Source organism: Clavelina lepadiformis, chromosome 8 (assembly GCF_947623445.1).
Source record: "Clavelina lepadiformis chromosome 8, kaClaLepa1.1, whole genome shotgun sequence".
Classification (NCBI taxonomy): Eukaryota; Metazoa; Chordata; class Ascidiacea; order Aplousobranchia; family Clavelinidae; genus Clavelina; species Clavelina lepadiformis.
Window position 1 is genome coordinate 16,381,353 of NC_135247.1, and position 20,738 is coordinate 16,402,090.

At 37.0% G+C, this 20,738-nt stretch overlaps 3 protein-coding genes across 3 annotated transcripts; 1 reads left to right on the plus strand and 2 right to left on the minus strand.

The window, feature by feature from the left end:
* Window positions 1-2,511: 2,511 nt before the first annotated feature.
* LOC143469526 (choline/ethanolamine transporter flvcr2a-like) lies at window positions 2,512-9,231 on the plus strand. The gene is made up of 11 exons (XM_076967261.1): window positions 2,512-4,044; window positions 4,308-4,539; window positions 4,654-4,749; window positions 6,208-6,349; window positions 6,528-6,665; window positions 6,833-6,900; window positions 7,055-7,158; window positions 7,348-7,458; window positions 7,531-7,636; window positions 8,212-8,323; window positions 8,450-9,231. Exons 1-11 carry the CDS (start codon window positions 3,830-3,832, stop codon window positions 8,524-8,526), a joined length of 1,401 nt encoding a protein of 466 aa, XP_076823376.1. The 5' UTR covers window positions 2,512-3,829; the 3' UTR covers window positions 8,527-9,231.
* A 476-nt stretch (window positions 9,232-9,707) lies between these two features.
* Window positions 9,708-13,126, minus strand: LOC143469528 (uncharacterized). Its single transcript, XM_076967263.1, has 7 exons — window positions 12,818-13,126; window positions 12,232-12,336; window positions 11,734-11,887; window positions 11,323-11,364; window positions 11,104-11,243; window positions 10,633-10,742; window positions 9,708-10,442 (listed from the first exon to the last, which is right to left on the minus strand). The coding sequence occupies exons 1-7, from the start codon at window positions 12,995-12,997 to the stop codon at window positions 10,292-10,294; spliced, it is 882 nt and encodes a 293-aa protein (XP_076823378.1). The 5' UTR covers window positions 12,998-13,126; the 3' UTR covers window positions 9,708-10,291.
* Window positions 13,127-14,605: 1,479 nt separating this feature from the next.
* On the minus strand, window positions 14,606-18,001 carry LOC143469527 (uncharacterized). The gene is made up of 5 exons (XM_076967262.1): window positions 17,888-18,001; window positions 16,310-16,469; window positions 15,870-16,061; window positions 15,503-15,715; window positions 14,606-15,293 (listed from the first exon to the last, which is right to left on the minus strand). The coding sequence occupies exons 2-5, from the start codon at window positions 16,467-16,469 to the stop codon at window positions 14,773-14,775; spliced, it is 1,086 nt and encodes a 361-aa protein (XP_076823377.1). The 5' UTR covers window positions 17,888-18,001; the 3' UTR covers window positions 14,606-14,772.
* Window positions 18,002-20,738: the final 2,737 nt, after the last annotated feature.

The following is a 20,738-nucleotide window of genomic DNA, read 5'->3' on the forward strand; positions in this document are numbered from 1 at the left end:
CAAAAAATAAACGATACATTGCGAATTTAATAAGCATGTGTTTTGAAGATGCAGCATCGTTGATAAAGCTGTTAATTTCAGAAAATCGAATAAAAACGATATCAAAAGCGTCCCCTTTTCATTTGTATCATTCTTGCTAAAACCTTTTTAGTGGAAGTCACCCCGGTATATCTTATATGATTAATTGCAAGAAAATAAAAAATGTTGCCACTAAATTTGTCGATTATGGAACAAATGTGACCAATATTTTAGTATAACTAAACGATCTCAAACTAACTGGTATTACAATACAGAACTAGGCCAAAGAGGCAATGGCACGTGTTGTTCAAGAAAGATTTCCATAAACCTTTCTGGATAGAAGTAACTGGTTTAAAAATTAATCTTACTTACTATATTAACCATAAAAATTAATCTAACATTAACCTCACACTAGAAAGCTGAAATCACGATAAAAATCATAATCATCATTGTATCGATTTCCCATCGTAAATGTTATGTCCAATTTGTCTCTTCAACGTGTGTCTGGTTTTCCCATCTTTTGTTTTCAAGTATTGTCGAAACTGTGGTTCTATTAGTCCATCTATTGTCTGTCATTCTTGCTATGTGTCCTACCCAAGTGCATTTGATGCTTTTGGTAGTCTGGATGACATCTCTCAAAATGCTTTGGCTTCTGATCGGAAGTTAAAGCAGAAATGAGATGAATTGCACTCAGAGTTATGGGCTCTGTAGCAGCCCTTGGTAATCATTAGGGCAACCAGTTTTTTGACCTAAAAAGTTTACATTTTGACCTCATTTTGAAAAACGCTATACTGATAGTCTCTACACTGTCTACAGCAACTTTTTAATCTAAAGCTGCATTTAAAAATGACAAAATGCTTTTCTAGTGTTGACTTTTTTTTCGTTTCTGCGTATTAAGATTGACAACTTGCAGTTTCAAATGCAATGCCGTCACATCGTGACGTCACCAAACGCGCTGAAAAGCCTTCCCTCTCTTTGTGTCTTTGGTTCTAAGTAAAATTTGCGGGACTGGAATTGTTTGCGGTACAAGAAAAGAAAAAAACGGAAGAATAATATTACAAAATGGTTACAAAATTACAAGTTTAATAGATTTTGACCTAAAAAAAAGACCTAACGAAACAATTTGACCGTATTTTGACCTAACGTAACATTTTGACTTTATTTGACCTAATAACTTCTATACCACACGTCGTACAAAGCTGAAATTTGTTTTGTACTTGTTTCATAGCATTCTGAGCAGGTAAAAAAAATTGACCATATTGACTTTTGGTTGCCCTAGTAATCATAGACGTTACCATTACATTACCAGAAGGTTGCAACTATTTTTGTTAGAAATTTTAAGTATTGGTTGCTGATATAGCGTCTGTAACTTATGATTATTGCCTATGCTTATATGTATGTTAATCAATAATTTGATTTGCAATTTATTTAACATATTATCTTATTCAGCATTGTTTACAAAAAAACACAACTTGAAATAACTCGAATTGTCAAGAGCTTGACACACACACCAACTCAACAAATCAGAATAAACGATGAAAGAAGCATATGAGAGTAAGAATCGTGATCAAATGCTACAATTTATGCCTAGCCATTAATTATGTAAATTTTTTCCCTAAATTCGTCCTGGAATATTCCACGATGGTTTTAAACTATTAACCAACGATGCAAAAGCTTATTGCTCTGTTAATATTTACATTTACATCTAGCGACAAAGAAATAATGACACGTCAATAAACTTGGAACCGCATTTTAGATTATTTACCAATTGGCGTTCAAAAAGAGTAATTTAGGTTTCATTTTAATCCCAACAACTCAGCGCTGTGATCGCAGTTTCCTTGTCTTTAAATAAACGCGTGCGACAGGAAATTAAGAACCAATCGTACAATTTCGCATGCCTAGTGCAGATTTTCTGACTGATGATACTTCCCTAAGCAATCGACAGAAAACTCGCTATAGTAGCAGTTTGTGCGGCCCAATCCGTTTAGCGAGGTATGTCTTAACCACTTATGATGCCATAGTGAATTTATTTGGCTCTGTCAGAATAAAGTTTTCGTTTTCTATAGCAACAGTTTACGATTTTACGAATCAGTAATTGATTTGTTTGAACGCGTTATTTGTCGTCACTGGTCGATTTTGTAAACGATGCGTAGAAAGTAGGATAAGCAAGGATGACCAATTTGTTATGTTTTAAATTGCAAAAGTAGCAACGTGGTGCCAGGTGCTTCTGTGTTATATACACAATAATAGCGCGCTACATATTGCGAACTACCAGTGACGTGCAGTGAAGTGAAGGGTCGGGAAGGCAGTTAAATAAATAATAATTAATCGATGTTTCGAATAACCCAGCTTGGACTTGCGCATGTTGCAGAGTGTTGAAAAATAACACATTAATAACTATACTTTACGCTACTCGTAAAGTATTAAACACTTTTTTCGTAACTTTCGAAAAGTTGCAGTCTCTAGCTGTAGCTACAGTCTCTCAGTAGATTCAGCACGGGCAATCAAAACATAGAACCAGAATAGGCCTCATGTATTTCAAGCGCTTAGTCAGTATAGTATGTCAACCATATAAAGTAAAAAAGTAAACAAAAAAGACACTTTAGAGAGCTAACAGCACAAGCGACTTACAGTAGCACGCATTTGTTTCAACCAACCCCGATGTGGCACAAGATTGCAAAAGCTGCCTCACTTACTGTGTACTTTTCTACGGTTATGTAGGCCTATCCCAAGTGCAATGGGCTAAAAATATCTTATACTTAATTGTAGACAAGCGTTATATTGTACTGGATGACTTGTGGCCAATAATATGGATGCCAATTTTTTATAAAAATGCTTTCCTAGTCGTAGTGTTGTTAGAGTCATTACAGTAGTTTCTTGAAACGATTTTGAAGGCACAGTTAGTTCGATTGAAGAGAAATCATACTAATACCACGCATCCAGTTAGTTGTGTGAAAATAGAGTAGGCTATGTTGTCGTTTAATGCAATGGATGAAAACAAACATCCTTTGTACGTAAAAACATGCTATTAACAAAAACAATATTTTCGATGCAAAACGAAGCCAAAGAAACAATTGTACGTGTTGTTTTCAAACGATTTCATGAAGCATTTCTTCATAAGATTAATCACGTTCACGACTATAGGATACCTGTTTCACAGAAACCATTTGTTAGTCTGTGGTTGTGGGAGGTCCTTTTGTCGTCTTCGAAAAGCACACAGAAGGAGAAAACCGCCGATATTCACAGTAAGCTCTAATAGTTTCTTTTGATATTAGATATTCCCGAAAGCATTAAGTTTTTAAACGGGACTGCTGGGGTCGCCTGCGTTATTTAATCAAAATTCGTCGGAATTAATTTCACCCATTTTTTACGAATGAAAACTTAATAAGGAGTTATCCGCTTTTTCTATACCAAGGCATATGACTTTGTCTTGTGACTATAGCTACAGATACGATCTATAGGCAACGTACTCTCAGCATGTGATAGGTTTGCTTTATTGCTCACTTGCTCAAGAAGACCAAAGCAACGAGCATTAGAAAGTTCTGTGATCAACAAGCGCCGGTGGCTGCTGTACTGCGCTCAGTGATGCATCGTAATCTGCTGCTTTCGAGGCGAATTTGCTGTGCTAGTTATAAACTATTAACCGGGCCAGGTCACTATAGCGTCAATAGAGTATATAGTTAGGTGCTTGTACGAAGTTATCTTACAATGCTTTTCAGTGTTTACAGAAGATTGTGGATAGGTTTTACGTAGACTAAGTGTTACTTAAAACATAACCACACAAACTTAAACACTATTTTATACCGCAAATATGTCAGTTACATTTACTCCAGCAAAAATATACCGGACATCCAGTAGTTCAAATGATGGCGAGAACGACAATCTGGAAAAGAAAAACTCGGTCAGTAATGTGGAAACAAAACTTTACCACAAGCGATGGTTTATTCTTTTCCTCTTCTCCTTTTACTCGGGGACGAACGCGTTTCAGTGGATTGAGTACAGCATCATAAGCAACATCATTACCAGGTATGTCAAACTCTAAGGAAACGTGGAGGTTTACTGGGAAACCAGACTTAGTTGAAGCTGCCAAGCTGAATGGGACTTAGCCTTGCTTGCATGTTTTAACCAGTAACTGGCTCAAAGCAAGACGAATAAAACAGAGCCAATACTTTTTGCGTCAAATATTCTAATGATTATTTGAAGCTTTTTGAATACTTTGCCAGCAAAATGGTGGCCAGTTCTAAAAGTGTTAATACTCTCTTCAGCCTATTTGTCTTGCGGTTTAATAGGTTCTACAATGTCAGCGTCACAACAACGGACTGGCTCTCTATGGTTTACATGATTGGTTACATCCCTCTGATCTTTCCTGTGACTTGGCTCCTGGATAGAAAAGGATTGCGAGTGATCGCACTTCTGGGCTCAACGCTAAACGCCCTCGGGGCAATCGTAAAGATACCGTCTGCTGAACCGCATCTTTTTTGGGTGACCATGTTAGGACAAACGATATGCTCGATAGCTCAGGTAGGTTAAGTAAATTGTCAAATACACTGAAGCTTCAACGACATGCACAATCTTGCAATGACTAACATCGACGGTCATTGACGGGACGTGTTTAATAAACTTGCTTTTTTGTAGGTGTTTATATTGGGAATGCCATCGAAGATTGCTGCCACTTGGTTTGGCCCCCGGGAGGTTTCGACAGCCTGTTCAATCGCTGTCTTTGGTAATCAGGTTCGAAGCTTTCTCTTTGTATAACTTTTATTTTGTTGAAACGGGCTGACAGTTGGGGTTTGACGTTTGACGCCGTGACGTTTCAAATAGTAAACAATCATTGTAAACTTGGATTGTAAAATAAGTCAAGCGCCTTATTTGTAAAAAATCTTTGCCATTTCAAAGTAAACTTGCAACCTACAGTAGGACTTTGTTTATCATGAGAAGTGGACATTAGATACGCTTGATTTTGACGTGCGAAGTATTTGATATATACCTGCTATGCTTGTTGTCGTGTAAGCAGTTGTTGTTCGGCCACTAAGCTTAGACGTCCGGACGGGATTGGTGGTGTCTGCTCGAACGACTACAAAACTCGCAGGCCTTGTATTCCGTGTCGGACATGATGGAACAGTCGCTCATGACATGATCTACGGTTTTGGTCCTCCGCTTGCAAACTCGCAAACAGTAGAGTTAGTCACTCGCCATTTTACAGAGTTAAGCGAAGAAATGCCTGGCGCTGATTCACGGTCGGGTAAACTTTATCCTCCCCATCTTAGAAAGCTAAGGTCGGATGGAATGGGGATCGGCGCCGGAAATAAAAGTCTAAATTCTGGCAGGACATTCCTGCCGCCCTGCGTTCCATTTATGACCCGTCCAATAACTTGCACTCACATTTTTGGCACTAGTCCTATGGTCGCAGTGCAGCCTTGGTTTTAATGGTGTTTGCATGTTTTGTAAGGAAACAAGCTTTGAGTGGCTGTGGCTTGTACATGGATATGGGATGGCTTTGACGAACGAAAGAAAGAGTGGTTTTATTGCGGAAAAGTTCAACAGGTTGAATGCTAGCGAAGTTCGTGAAATCGTCCAATGATGCAAGACGCAGAGATGACTGCGTAAGCACGCATCCAATCACAGTACACGCAACATGTCGTTCATGACAATGTCGATTTGGTGGGTAGGTGTACCGCGGCACCAGACAGAGGAGAGCGAAAGTTATTGTAAGAAAGTAGTACCAATCTGAACCCACCAGTATTCCTATCGAGACTGTGAATGAGATGTAATTTTTTCGCGTGTAATGACTCAAAATGATGGTGGCACGTAAACGACCTGCTGTCCAGAGTTATTACAGGGTACCTATGGTAGGACAGGAGGGCAATGGCGTTAACCTTGAGCTCACAATTTGCTTTCTTACTTGTTGAAATGGAAGCCTGCCGAAAATACCGGTTAGCCAGGTAGTCCACACAAGGGTAGGCCCACTTGGACGGCATCGTCTTCGATAGGTCATGTGAGTAGATCACTAAGAGCAGGGACCAAGACGGATGGTGGAAAACCGTTTTTAAAGCGTTGTAACCTGCTCTGTTATTCTTCAGGTTGAACTTCTTTCCCTTGAGCTTTGCAAACTTTTTGCTAAGAAGAGATCATTGTTGATCGTTTCTTCTTTCCATATAAAAACATTAAAAATGTAACTTTGTCTCGTAGATTGGAGTGGCCGTTGGCTTTCTGCTTCCTCCTCGAATAGTTCCTGACGTTGATGACGTGGCTGAGATCGCTGTCAACCTCCGCTACCTCTTCATAGGAACCGCCGCTTTGACGTCAGCTTTGGCATTATTGGTGATTGTATGTAAGCGGTTGCATAATTTGAGAATCTTGTTTTTTGACAGCCAACAAGTACAAGGTCTCTATTGACTATCTGTAAATTAACAAGGATTAATTTCAATCAAAGATCAATCAAATTTGGTAGGATTTCGGTAACAATGCTTAAAGGCTATGATCAACGACAAGTTAATATCTTGTTATAGTTTTCAAAGCAAAACCAGACGTACCACCGAGTCAGGCCCAGGCTCACTTCTTGGAAAACATCCGTTCTGAATCTTATCTTGATTCCATCAAACAACTAATCTTTTCTGCACCATCTCTCCTACTCATCATTTCGTACGGTAAGTTCGCTTCTGACTTCTTATTTTGGAGGTAGGAAGAAATTTTTGGAAAACGGTGTTTTTAGCTATAACTTAAGATGCCAAAACATTGCAAAATCTTATCGATATTACGCTATTGTAGTTATCATATGGTACATCATATGTTTTACATTGTTTTGTGTGTTAAGGTGTAAACACGGGTTCTTTCTACGCGATTTCCACTCTACTGAACCAAGAAATCTTAGATCAATATCCAGTAAGTAAAACAACGTTAACATTCGCGTTGTTTCAAACAACGTTTTTCGTCGACTCGGCAATCCCAAATATTGCTATAAAGCTTTGCGATGAGATTTCTAAAACTTTAGGCTCTGAAATTGGCATAACGATCGACGTCATTATTTGACTTTCAGGATAAAATCGTAGATGCGGGTCAGATCGGGCTCACAATGGTTTTGGCTGGAGTGGCCGGTTCTGTTATCTGTGGTATATGGCTGGACAGAACCAGATTGTACAAGTACGAAAAACTTCCGTTGTGTTTAGGCAAACATCTCATTTTTACTGGAAGACAACGTATTATATGTGGTTTTCGTTAAGTCCAAGTCGTTTTTGAAAGCGACGTATATAGCCGAAATTTACAACGTAACTTAGCTTTCGCTTTGATACAGAAGATTTTGGCAAAAATCTGACCATTTGTCTTATTTAGAAAAACAACCGTTGTCATATATCTTTTTACATTGCTTCTGATGGGACTCTACACCGGCACATTAAACCTGGGCTACCTTTGGGTGGTTTATCTCTCGATTGCCGCACTGGGGTACGATATGCTTTGTTCTAAGAATTTAGGCCTAACCTATGTAAACGAAACTAAACGCAGTTATAATTCTAGGTTCACAATGACTGGCTATTTACCGATTGGTTTTGAATTTGCCGCGGAGATTACTTTTCCAGTGTCCGAGGGAAGCTCTTCTGGGCTGCTCAATGCTTCTGCGCAGGTTTGAGTGGATTGCGTCATATTGAACACATTGGAAGCTAGTTAGCTCAAAGTTGAAATGGCCGATTTACCTCGAGTTGTCCCATGTTTCACGTTATCCAAAGTTAAATGCAGTGGAGTATAGGCCAACGTGAGATTTTTATGGTAAAGATCAAAGAAATCATAGAACGCAAAATTAACGTTAGACGTTTCTATTTATTTTGCTACACAGAAGAAAATCACCAGCATGGTGTTTACGTTACAATGAATATTTTGTTGAATAATATTGAGATACAGGTCGCTATAACGAGCCGCAAAGACGACGAAGCCACTTCGAATTAACTGAAATTTCGAGTTAAAAAGCTTTAAGAGTTTCGAGTTATCGATGATTGTTCACACGCATTTATACGTTATTCGCCGCGATGTCTTTAGTTGAAGATATTGAGTCGAAATTAACGAATAAAGCGAAGTCGAGGTAACGAGTCTTTAACGTAGACATACTTCTACGGAAAATAATCTTGACATTCCAGCCAGTTTCTAATTTTTTTCTTGTTTCTTTTTGGACGTCAAATTGAGTCGATTTTCTTTATTAATTAGATTTTCGGTATTCTGTTTACAATTTCCATGGGAAAACTTATCCCAGCATCTTCTGTGCTCGCAGGAAACATCTTCTTGTGTGGAGCACTCTTGATTGGTTTGATGATGACAGGTACAGAAGAGTTATTTACCTAAATTCGCTGTAGTTGACCATTTTGAAAGTTATTCTTGGATCGACTTAGATTATATAACATTTACAACACTTTTTACTCTCATTATTTCAACTTCCTTTTAACAGTGACTATCAAAGGGAGATTGAAACGACTGGAAGCAAACGGAGGTTTACCGATCCAGAGCTGTCTCACCAGACTTTGAATTAGTTGAAGAGGATTGACCGTTACCTGAAGCTTCAATGACAAATTTTTATGAAATTGTTTATTCTGCCCTCATACGGAAATAACTTTTCCTTTTATTTTGCGAAGAGCAAACAAGCTGTGTCACAGTGGACGACGAATTTGCAACTTGTTTTGGGATAGCTACCTATAACCAAAGACAATTTTGTAAAAAATTCTTTGGTCAGTTTATTCAGTTAATATCATTCCTTGATATTAGTTATAAGCTTTTTTTACAACGATATTTTCCAATTTCGCTTAGCAGGTCACTTTTGCGGTCGTCTCATAATTAAATGTAAAATCAGCCCCAAGGAAGATTGAATTAAGTTCGTATTTCTTTCATACAGTAATTAATTTTTTTATATTTGTTTGTTTCCTGTTTTTAAAGCCTATACGTTTAAAATGTTTATCGGAACAAAATATTGTTTATCGTAACTTTTGTGGCTTGTAATCGTTCATTTGAACTTTTTGAGGGGTTCTCAACCGGCGAATCTGGACCTTACGAGGATTGAGACTATACCTTGGACTAAAAAGGATGACGTAAATATTACCGCATTCTCTCAGCACGTATAATTTTGCGCGCGTTTTTTTACCAAATATTGTTGATGCGTGATATAGCCAACGTGTTGTTGGGACCACGGAATTATTTTCGTGTCGCGTCATTTTGAAATAAAGGCAAGGGCTAAAACAGGTTGACTGGTTGATTAAAACGAATTAGCAGAGCAGAGAAAAAAGTTTTACAATCCCGCGAAATTTTCGTTACAATATTTTATACGATGCTGCGTGTTAAATTAATTTGTAAGGAGCCAGATTTGGCTGTAGCTTTGTTAATTACTGCAAGATGACATTACATTACAACAACATTACACCTTACTTGAACAGAGTAGATGCTTTTGTGTTTAATGAAATGCAACAGCGCTACCCACCGGATTTATATGAAAAACAATTAACATCACTTGAACGTGCCAAGCATTGTTGGCTTTTAGCTTTAATTAATACACACTTTTGACTAAAAAAACTTCTCACATTGTTGGGTTTTCGTGCCTTATATAGACATGGCATCAGCTTTTTATGTGCATTTTAGGCTACATGTTCAGTTGCTAGTTCTTAGAGCGAGGAATATTTTGCATTTACCGCAAAGTTAGATATTTTCTTCTAAAAATACATAGTTTTTTTGCAAACTTTATTCTAACAAAACACAAAAGAACAGGACAGAATGTATAGGATTTCTGTACAAAGTAAGCATTTTGAGTTTCGAATAAAAACACGACTAAATACTTATAAAACATTTTGTATAAACGATTGAACCAACAACTCTTACGAGCGCAAAGAATAACAAGAATGTACACCTTCCACACCAAAGGTTTATGTTTCGTTTCATACAAGTCACAACATTTCATTTTCATGCATTGTTTTTTCAATTAAGTTCAGATGTATCTTATTTAACTACTTATTTTGCCATGATGAAATCTGCTAAAGGGAACTATAGTTACAGTTAAAGCGGCCACAAAGAAATCCTAAATCAGAAGCATAAAAACCCATACAAATTTTGAGATGTAAAAGCCAGATAAGCGAGAACAAAGGCAAACAAATGTACCTTAAGAGTCTTTAAAAAATTCTGGAATAAACTTCAATATTTCTTACCACATAGACATCGTAAGCACAATTTAATTTTTCAACGTTTTCGTTTGACATCAACAAACTGCAAGTTTATTTTTTTGAAAATTTCTTGTGTTTTTGGAGTAATCTCACTGATGCAATAAGACAGCGCCAAAGAAAGTGTAGTCAGATCGATCGTCGACCGTAAGATTTTGGGTCACAGTAATTGCTTGTACTTCCAGATACTCCCCGCCATCAAATCGAAATAGGCCACTATGATAGCCAGTTTCGGGGACATCGCTGCAAGTAATGTAAAACTTGTTAAATGTAGTTTACTGTATGGTTATTCTTTATATAATGTGATGAAAAAGCACCAACTGTACTTATGACACTTCTACCGCTGTAGCGCAGCCAGTATATATGAAATGTGAAATCTAATAATTGTTAAAGGATAAAGTATATGGTTAGCAATGGGTAAAACATTTCTTACATTGAAGGTGATCTCACGGTGGTCATCAGAATCTCGGGTGACACGTCCCACTCACTCAGCGAGACTGTTTTAAAACCGACCGAAAGTTCTGAACTCCCAATAAACGTTGCCTGAAAAACATTGCAGCAATTGTAGAATATCTGATGTAAGAAAAAAACGCCGTTAGGTATTTAAAGCAGGTTTTAATCGCGTTGCATAACTCCTGGCTATCATAACTTATGCGATGTCGTGTAAACACATGCGCTGGATTAACGTGCAGCGTTGACATTTGCGTGTTGTTTCTTCGGTAACCTTTGGCTCTGCTATTCAAACCAAAAAACAACCGCACAGCTTCCAAGCTTTCAAGTTTTCAACACCACTGCCAAGTTTAAATTGATATGATATCGGCCTGCATATGTATGCTAACGTATGTGGAGATCTTGGATTAGTTGCTGTAGCGCAAGTAAGCGCAAAGTAAACTAATACACCAACCTGTGCATAAACCAAATAAACGCCGGGTTGAGTGATTCTAATCTGTTTGAAATGTCTGTTCCCTTGACCTTCTTTCTCGACGGTCATCATTGTACACTCAGCTTTGTGGTTTTCTTCAAGCCAAACGAAATGATGGCCGTCTGCAAATATGATGAAATGTGAAAATCTAATTGACCATATTTGAAGCAAAATATCCTACGGAAGCCAAGAACCACTTACTTTCAATATTAGACGGGTCCACCCCAGCTAGATGACAGCTGACTGTTTGACATCAAAGCAAAATATTACCAATAATATAATAATATGATGAGTATTTTAGGTCGACTTCATACTTATGCAAAGCACGTTTCGCGCTGTCAATTATTGTCACACGCCGATCCACGCACAGTATCTCGTTGTTCATTAGTTTCTTCATCATTTGTTGAATAATTTGTTTTCTTATATATTGCATCGACATATTTCAATTTTAGAAAATTTTACTGAAATATATTTATATAGATGCATGATGAAAAACGAGCAGATGAACGAACTGTTAGATTACTGCGCTTCATCCATTCAATACAAGTTTTTATTCGCTTTGCTATGTCTATTATCCTTGTCTGCCAAAGAGCTCTGGAGAAGAACACTCACCGTCTGCCGGCGGACGTTTTTGAGTCGCTGCATCCCGACAGACGCAGTTCTCACTTCTACAACGACGGCAGTTTCCCTTCCCACGTCTTTTTCCGTTTGATCTTTTGACACGAATGATTGCCTCGTTTTTCAACACTCCACTCTCTCTGTCGTTCTAGAAAAATTTAAGTCGCCTTTATACTGCTTCTACGGCGACGTAAGTATTTAAGCTTAATGCAATTTAAAGAAGATGTGCCGTCGTTTTTTATGATTTACACCAAGATAACTGTATAACCAGTTTTTGTTTAAATATCAAAATCAGCCACACTTCCCATCCCCATTAACCGTACCCATTTCCTTTGTTTACTTTCAAATACAGATCCCAAGAAATCTGTTAATAATTCACTATGCACCGTTTGCCAACCTGGTTTTACAAAGAATAAGTTTTACGATACTAAAATTACATTGTATTTCGTAAAAATTGCGGAAGCTGTTTACCAATTTTCCTTATTTTCTTACCAAAATATTCTTCCAAACGCTTGATTGAATGCCGGAAGCTTTATGGTTAAAATCGTAGAACGTTTTTTGTTCTAACTGAATAACCTTCTGTTCCAATTGATACACCTGGAATTTAGTAAAGATTTATGACGATATTTTGCAACAGAAAAATGTCAACACCCGTTTTAAATTTTTTAGAAATTTAATGGATAACTCCAAATGCCTGACTACACGGAGCTTACGGAATTTTTACAGCATTGCAATCACCTAAAACAATCCTTAACGATTGCAGTTAAATGGTATTGCTGCTTATAACATAACCAAAATCAAACCTTCAGATGGTTTAAAGACGCTACCCAACGTATATTAAACTATGGTAAAAATGGCAAAATTTAACGTTATTATGAAGGCATACCAAACAAATTTCAATATAACCTATAGCTTTTAATAAACATTTTGTTAGGAAATATACAGTTGTAAATTTCACAGATTCGAAGGTACACGAGATAGGCTAAATTGTTCAAAATTTATTTCAAAAAACAAAATGGAGCAAAATTACTAATATTGCTGATCGTAGTCAATAAAAATAGCTTGTTACGTCAGTTACCTTAAATGACACGAATAGGTTGAAAAAAACCAACAAGACCACGAAAGCTAGGAGAAAAATCCCTGCTGCTATGTTGAAACAAGAATGCTTGCGTTTTGAGAAGGATTTCCTTTCCACAATAGGGTAAAGCTCAGGGGATTTTTCCATTGAAAATGATTTTGCTTCCTCTTTTTTGGACATAAAACACTATTGTTGCTGTTCGTGCCTACCCTACAGTGCTAATACGGAGCTCGAATAGCTGGAAAGTACCCTGCAGCGAATGCCGTGCAACACTTGTCTCGCTTTGCGCTGAATGCCGTTGCTAGCGAAACAGCAAACACAAGGCAATCTCTGTTTTCACAACGGTTCGAGTTTAAAGCTGCGAAAACGAATCAAGTGTTGTGATAGTTCGGGTCGTTAAAGAACCGATTTCCAAAACCTTACATTAAAATGAGGGGCGGCCCCGCGATTGTTTCGAGTGATCCTTAACATCGAAAACCATTGTTGCGCATATTGTCTTGGTGATTGTGAGTGAGCTTAATCCCCTGTCTTGTTCTGTCCTGAACTCGGGGGCAAATTCTGCAATTATTCAAAGTGGTTTTAGATGTCAGATTTGCATTGTGTGGCTGACCCCAACCCAACTGTTGATATTGGATTTCGTATTCTCGAGTATAATGGAGCCTGACTCTTTTGTTTGGGTCACGTGGTCTTGTCACGCTATGCCGTCGTTTGGCGGATAAATTTTACCTACTCATTCCGAATGTTCACTGTGTTTTGTGCCAGCAGGAAGGAAAAAATTATTTATTTATTTTAAACATTAACGCATGCCGTTTCTGAAATTCCAAAATTGATCGTGATTTAAGCAATTAAAATCCCTGTTTTTGTTGCACATGATAGCAGTTTAAGACGTTTTTAAAAAAGTCGAAAATATTTTCGTAAAGTACACAACAAAAACCTCTATATGATCAGTGATGCTTTTGCTGTAATGGCAATTGTAGTTTGGGATTATTTTGTTATTGTCAATATTGTAGTAATAGGAGATTATCTTGACCAAACCATAGTGTTTATCATCTGACTCAAAGCATATCATCAAATCTCAAGCTTGTTTTCCAGGCGCATAGCTGCAGGGTCTTGACGCTTGTTTGTGCGGAAAATGTGGGTCGCTGCAGCAAAGGACGTTGCCGACCTAGTGTTTGAGCTGTGCGGCGTTGTCTTTGTTCTGTTGTTAGTGTTAAATTTAGGTTCTAAAATGACCTGTAGTTTGGGTCTTGGTAATTTGGCTATACACGAAAGATTTACAATTCATTCTAAGCAAGGTGGACTTCTCAAAAAAATGAAAGAAAATCTTGCCGTAAATGTCAATGCGACGCGAAGCTCATAATTTCTCACGTTTTCTTGGAAATTGAACGGTTTGATGATGTCAAACTCAACGAAGATTTGCATGTGACCTATAGGTCGGTGCAGATTTTTCTCTTTGTACTTTACAGCAAAGACAACAAACAAAGTATATACAAGAACGTGTCGACTTTAAATTATTTTGAAATCACGTTGAGGCGGCATTCAACTTATAGATTCCAGCTCATTGCGTAGATTCAAAAAATTCTGATACCTAACACTGACTGTAAATTTGGAATAGGTTTGGGTCGTTATTTACGGTAATTTTCTTTATTTATTTGAAATAACTTTGTATAAAACATATGATTTTAAAGGAACAAGAAGCTGAACAAATCTATAGAAAAAGTAAGTAAACAATACACCTTTAAAGTACTTCTAAGTTCTATTTCTTTATGTAAATTTAGTGTCCTAAAGCTTGGTCCCATATGTTTATTCAAATAAACGTAAAAATGACTATCGTAGAAATTTCAACTTTATGAAACATCTCACACTGAAAGACAGAATTTACAAAATTTACCAAAACACAAGCCTGAAACCTAATGTTATAGTTATGAAAGTGCCCAATATATGAAATATTAATATCACATTTTCATGTCAAAGCGGCTATTTCGTGGAGTATTTCGAACATTGTGTGGGTTATATATGGGCTTGTATGGGTGTTTTTCCTTTCGTTGCTTGCGTAGTTGAACGAAACAAATTACGTTTACAAGAAACAACAAGAGCGAAGTTGCCAACACCCAATACGAAATCGTGAAAATGTAGTTGCTGTTAGAACAAGAGGCTGTGAACGTTGTGGTTTCAGATGTCGCTGTAGGCTTAACAAATCTCATGACAACCAAATTCGTGACGTCATCTTCGTCATCAGACATCCAATTGCCGGATGCTTCGTCATCAAAGCTCACAGTATCCAAAAATCGCGACTTGTCCACATCTGACAGTTCGACGTAGACTGGGTCATTCATAACGTCCTCATTTGCTTCATGATCGTGTGGTGTTGTGGAAACCGTCGTGCCTTCGTTGATTTCTCGTGTCTTTGTTGTTGTTTGCTTTTCTGGTTGTTTATCTTGGTCTTGCGGTTCTGCCGAGACGCCAGTTTCACTACCTGTTGGAATATTTTAAGCAGATTTAAAATAAATGACCTATAATAACATATATATTACTTATTTGAAATAAGCATTAGGGTTAATATCAAACGCTTGTAGATATTGGTGGTTTATACCTATAGAAAACAAAACTAAAACAGTTGCTAACTTGATCAGCAAATAACACATTTGCATAAAATATTACTGAAAATGCTTAAGCGGGGTTTACCTGCATAGAAGACGGTTGCGCCGTTTTTCAGAGTTTTTGATCTCAGGAGTGGGGCCCGATACGGGGGAGATCTCAACTTGGCGCACCAATGCGTCGATGGAATTTCTTTTTTCATGCAAGAGGTCACCACCGGCCCGACGAGAGATTCCGCCCGGCCACTGTAGCAGTACGAACATTCTTTGCACTCGCTCCATATCGCGTCCCAGTAGGTACCTGACATATTTAGCCAAAACCCAAAATCAAACCCACGTTTTTTTGTGGAAATGTGATATTGCTATTTTACAGAGTCTACATTTTCTTTTAAGAAACCAAAATTTAGTCTTAGTTTTTATAACTTTAAATTTAAAAACCTTTTACATTGACTTACCCAAAGGGCACTCTCCACAAACTGTGTCGCTAGTGGGCGTACAAGGTTTAATCACTTCTCTGCCGCTGCACTGCTTGCAAGCGTAGCATGGTGATCCAGTCCTACGTCTCCTCAGAGAGTATGTTAGACCCGGCTTACATTGCTGGCAAACTGTGTCCCGATTGGATTTACAAGAATATTTAACCCCGTAACCTGTTCAGCAATAAAAGGATTTGGTCAGAGAGGGCAACGACCGATACCAACCTTGTAATTTTTTAACAACCCAGCTGATGATTATGGTAATACCGTATGATACCAACTTATTACATGTCGGAATTATTTACATTAAAAAAAACGGTTTCCAGTCTAAAAGCTTGATCGGAAATTAATCAAAGCCTACATACGGCGCCATGGCTATGAGCTGGGAAATGTGTAAACAAATCTCAACACTAATAACTTACCAGATTGGCACGGAGAACATTCTTTACAAGCGCTTGAATTTTTATCAAAGTACTGCCGGAAAGGCGTACATTGCCGGAAGGGCATACCAGCAACAATTTGCATCATAACAAGAACACTCAGAAAAAGTACAAGCACCACTACGGGAAAGTGACGTGTCATCTAAAAACAAACAAAAAAGGTTGTAAAGCAAACAAAATGGAAAATAAATATTTGAACGTCAACCGAAAAGGATTGTGTAACCTCCCGGTAATCCTTTGGTTCTTAAAGAAAACTGCTTTTCGAGACAAAACGCTAATTTTAAATTTATAACAACTGTAAAGGTGGATCACTTGAAAGTAATAATACAGGTCAAAAATAACATCAGTCAATATTTTAGTACTTTCCATATATAACATATTTCCCGTTTTTATCTTGCAGATTTGTGACGTAGAAATTTAATAATACTTTTGTGTACAAAACTGACGTGTTCATCATCACGCCCTTTCGTGGTTTCAAAGACTTTTATATCTTATTTTTAGCTCTTAAAAGGGTAAACAAATATTTTCTAAATTCGAATCCGGATGATAAAGTATCATTTCGCACGTCCCTCCCACCTTGTTTATTATTATACTAAAAACCATATCTTATACACAGATTGACATGTAGTAAAGATCTCATAAATTGTACATTGAAATCTATTACAATGCATATACACTGTATCGTAATCATCCACTTTTTGTTTCTTTTTGCTCTGCTTTTACTAGTTAACGCTAGTTAACAGTACTTATCTCATTGCTTATATAAATCAAAATTTCGAAATGTAATTACTTATTCCGTTTATTAGCGATTTCCTGTAAACTTTATCGGTTTAATAAGAACACGATCGTAAATGTACACTCCTTTACCAGAACTGGTTAGTCATGTTGTCATTTGCTTGAAGTCAAGTGGGTTCGGCGGTAAGTTTTAACACTCTGGTGATTACGCAACCGATTGTAAGTGGCCGATTAGTTAATGATGGTAGTCCTTTTGCGATTTCACAACGCCGCCCTTTATTTTCAAAAGTCTTAAATCATAACTGGGAAGTTTTGTCAAGCACATTGATTACCAGGTTGTCCAGAGACTTTTCATTTTGGGAAATTACCCGATGATTCAACGGGAAAAATCGCAGACAAATTCCCTTATTGCAGTATAGAGATATCGGTATACCGATTGTCGATGACTCATGCCTAAAGCTTGAGTATATACCAAGTGGGGTGTTACTAAAATATCTCGACGCGCATTTCCTACTGCCCAAAGCATATGAAACCAGTCAAAAGAAAGGATGTCGATTATATCACCTTCAACTTTTAGATTCATTTGCTCAGCTGATTATGGAGTCAGTCAATAACCATTCTATTTCAATTGGGATCAAATTTTTTTGAGCTTTTTTGTTAGTTTATAATACATTTACACGTTGTGAGATGCACAAAAATGCTTTGCCATCCAGTTTTAGTTATTAAACTACAATAGTTGAAACAAGGAGAAAAATATATACTTAGTTAGAAATATATAATAATGTACAAATATATAGTTACAAAAAATATAACAAAGGTACTTACCTTTATCACAATCTTTATGCGAATATGTTGTTTTAAATATTCGCTAGTTAGGTGAAATTTTGACTACTATATCCTAGACTCCCTAGAGCGTCTTACGATAGTCCAAATAGCTATCTGCAAATAAATAACGTAATTAAATGAACATTTTTAGAAGTAGTTAATGCATTGTATTATCTCGTAAACACATACACCAAATTTATTATCGATCACGTGTTACACTCGCTGTGATCATACATCACGAGAAAAGTGACGTTATATGTCACGTGAAATAAGACGTCAACACTTTTGAAAGTTGAAGTTGATCTTAAAATCTTTTTCCATACTTGGTACAGCAGAACTTACACAAGACTACTACACACTTTGAACTGAAACATTTACTATATGGTGGAACATATCCGTAAGTGCTTTCAAAGTCGGTTTCCAAGCAAATGTATAAATCATAGCCACGGTTAAAGTTGTTCGATAAACTTCTGCACTCTTAGACTCTCACTACCTTTCTAACCTCTTATTTTTCCTCACTCTCTCTTTTCCTCACTCTGCCTCATTCATTGTTTAAAGTTGACCGGACCTGACATCGCCGGCTTTTATGGATTTCGCAAATCATTCTACGTCATTCTTGCGTCATAGCATATGACTTAGCACGCAGATTTATATTACATTAATGAGCGAAAGGTCGAAGTAAAGTTTGTGCTTGTGAAAATTACTTTATTAAAATCATCAATATACGAAAACGAGACGAAGGAAATAATTTTACATTTAATTACGTTGTCATATTATTTTTTGTTTCAAAAACATCAATTGAAAGTTGAAAGAAAATCAAATGATGAAGAATAGATATAGAAGACAATTCTTGAAATTAATTCGAAACAAGCGCGGCACTGTGTTCTCCACTGTCTGACAGCCATCATGGGTTAACAGAGAAGGAACCACTCCATTTAAAGGAGAATCGTGGTATTTCCCGAGGGGATTCACCTCATTCGACCTGGTTATTCTTTCCAATCACAATCCAGTGTGATTTCCCCTTACGTAAACCCTTCTTCGGATATTCAAGTAATTAATATAAATGATTTATTACAGGTAAAAGCCGCCATGTTGCCAATAAACCGATTTATTCGTTTGTTGTAACATAAACCTTCCATTAAGTAGAAAATGCAATTGAACTTATTTTCGCAGTTAAAAAATCCGCTACAAGCAGAATGCTTTTTTCAACTGACAGCAGTGACAGGTGCTTTAAAAATAGGTTTATGCTCATGCACTGTGCTAGCGCAGTTCTACTTATACGATTAAAACGCTTATGCATTGTGACAGCTAAGCTTTCTTGCGTGAAACGGACACTATTTGCTTGGATTAACATCGTGTGGGGACTTTTGACAACATTCCCATCGCATGGTAAACAAATCTTTATTTGCTGCATGTTTTGTGACAGCTTGTAGACAGAGGGTCTGTTACTTATCAAATCTTTGAGCACGGAAAAGGCCCGTTTTACGCTTTAAAGGGTTGAAAATGACTGACAGGTTGTATGTTTATTATTTGGTTAGTGGAGAACAGTATTCAAATCATCTGGTTTTGTGTAGAAATAGCGGTGCTGTAAGTAAACGTATTTACGAATAAATTTACATAGTAGAGCCCTGTACGAAAATGAAAGCTAAAAGCAAAGAAAACCTCTTAGCAAAGGAAACTGAAATAATCCCTCTACTTTCGCTGCTTGCCTCAGTACCACAGCAGCGCTTCGATTCAATTTTACTATACCAAGGGAGCGCCCTATTCTGACGTTGGTTACTTTAATTTTACTTTATACGATAATATCGCCTTTTATTTTCTTACGAGTTTTTTCAGCAAAAAATCGTGGTAGTTGAAGAGAGATGGCTACGATTTGGTCACGTGATTAAATTATCTGGAGTTTAGTGTAGCCTAATTTTATGTAGAATTTTAAGTCATTAATTTTCATAAAAAAGACCACTGACATTAAATCTCAGGGTATTTTTAAATAAAGTGACGTAAATGTTGGCCCTGCTTGATGCCAGGGTCAATTCTAAAAATCCAACATAACTACATAATGTATTTATTTCTGCATTTAATGGGACTATTGCCCACCAAGGGAAAATAGCTTACATAAGCCGAATCTTAAGATTCCTCTTTATAAATGGTCTCTACAAGCTTGATAACCGTAACTTTAAATGCCAATAACTTTCAGAAATGTAACGATTCCGTGTAAAAACTAAAATTTTGGCCATTTCTCTATTGTGTTCAATATCATTGCCCAAATTAACAGACTTAAAATTCTTCAAAAATAGAAAATATTGAAAAGTGTTAATTTTATGTTGTTTTTTCTTATGTATAGTCAGACTATTACAGTGTAAGCATATTTACACGTTTCAACTTTAAACAAACAATTTTCCTGTTACATTATCACGTCTTACGTAAAGCATTAGGCTAAAGATAAGAAAAGTTTTTAGGGACATGGTAGCGGTGTACCTACGTCATTTTGTTTGCATGACATCAGACAAAGGTAACTTTTTAGTTTTTTATGTTCTTTTGACTTGCTTCGATGTTCATAATTAATTGTGACAGGTTTTTGCGCGCTTTTCAAGGATACAAATTTAAACGGGTATAGGTGGCAGGTCTACTAGAACGGGAGGTTACTGTATCTAGATTTTGTGGGCTGACATACTGTAATTCAACGTATTTGAGTTGAATCACCGCTTTTGAAGTACTACTGCGAGCCTACTATCTATAAGTCTCAGAATAACCCTTGAACTTTCATTGCTGAAAACTCTTCAGTTTAGATATGAATGCCAAAGAGATAGTAACAGCTGTATCAGTGACTTTACTGTAACAATTTCAAAGTACA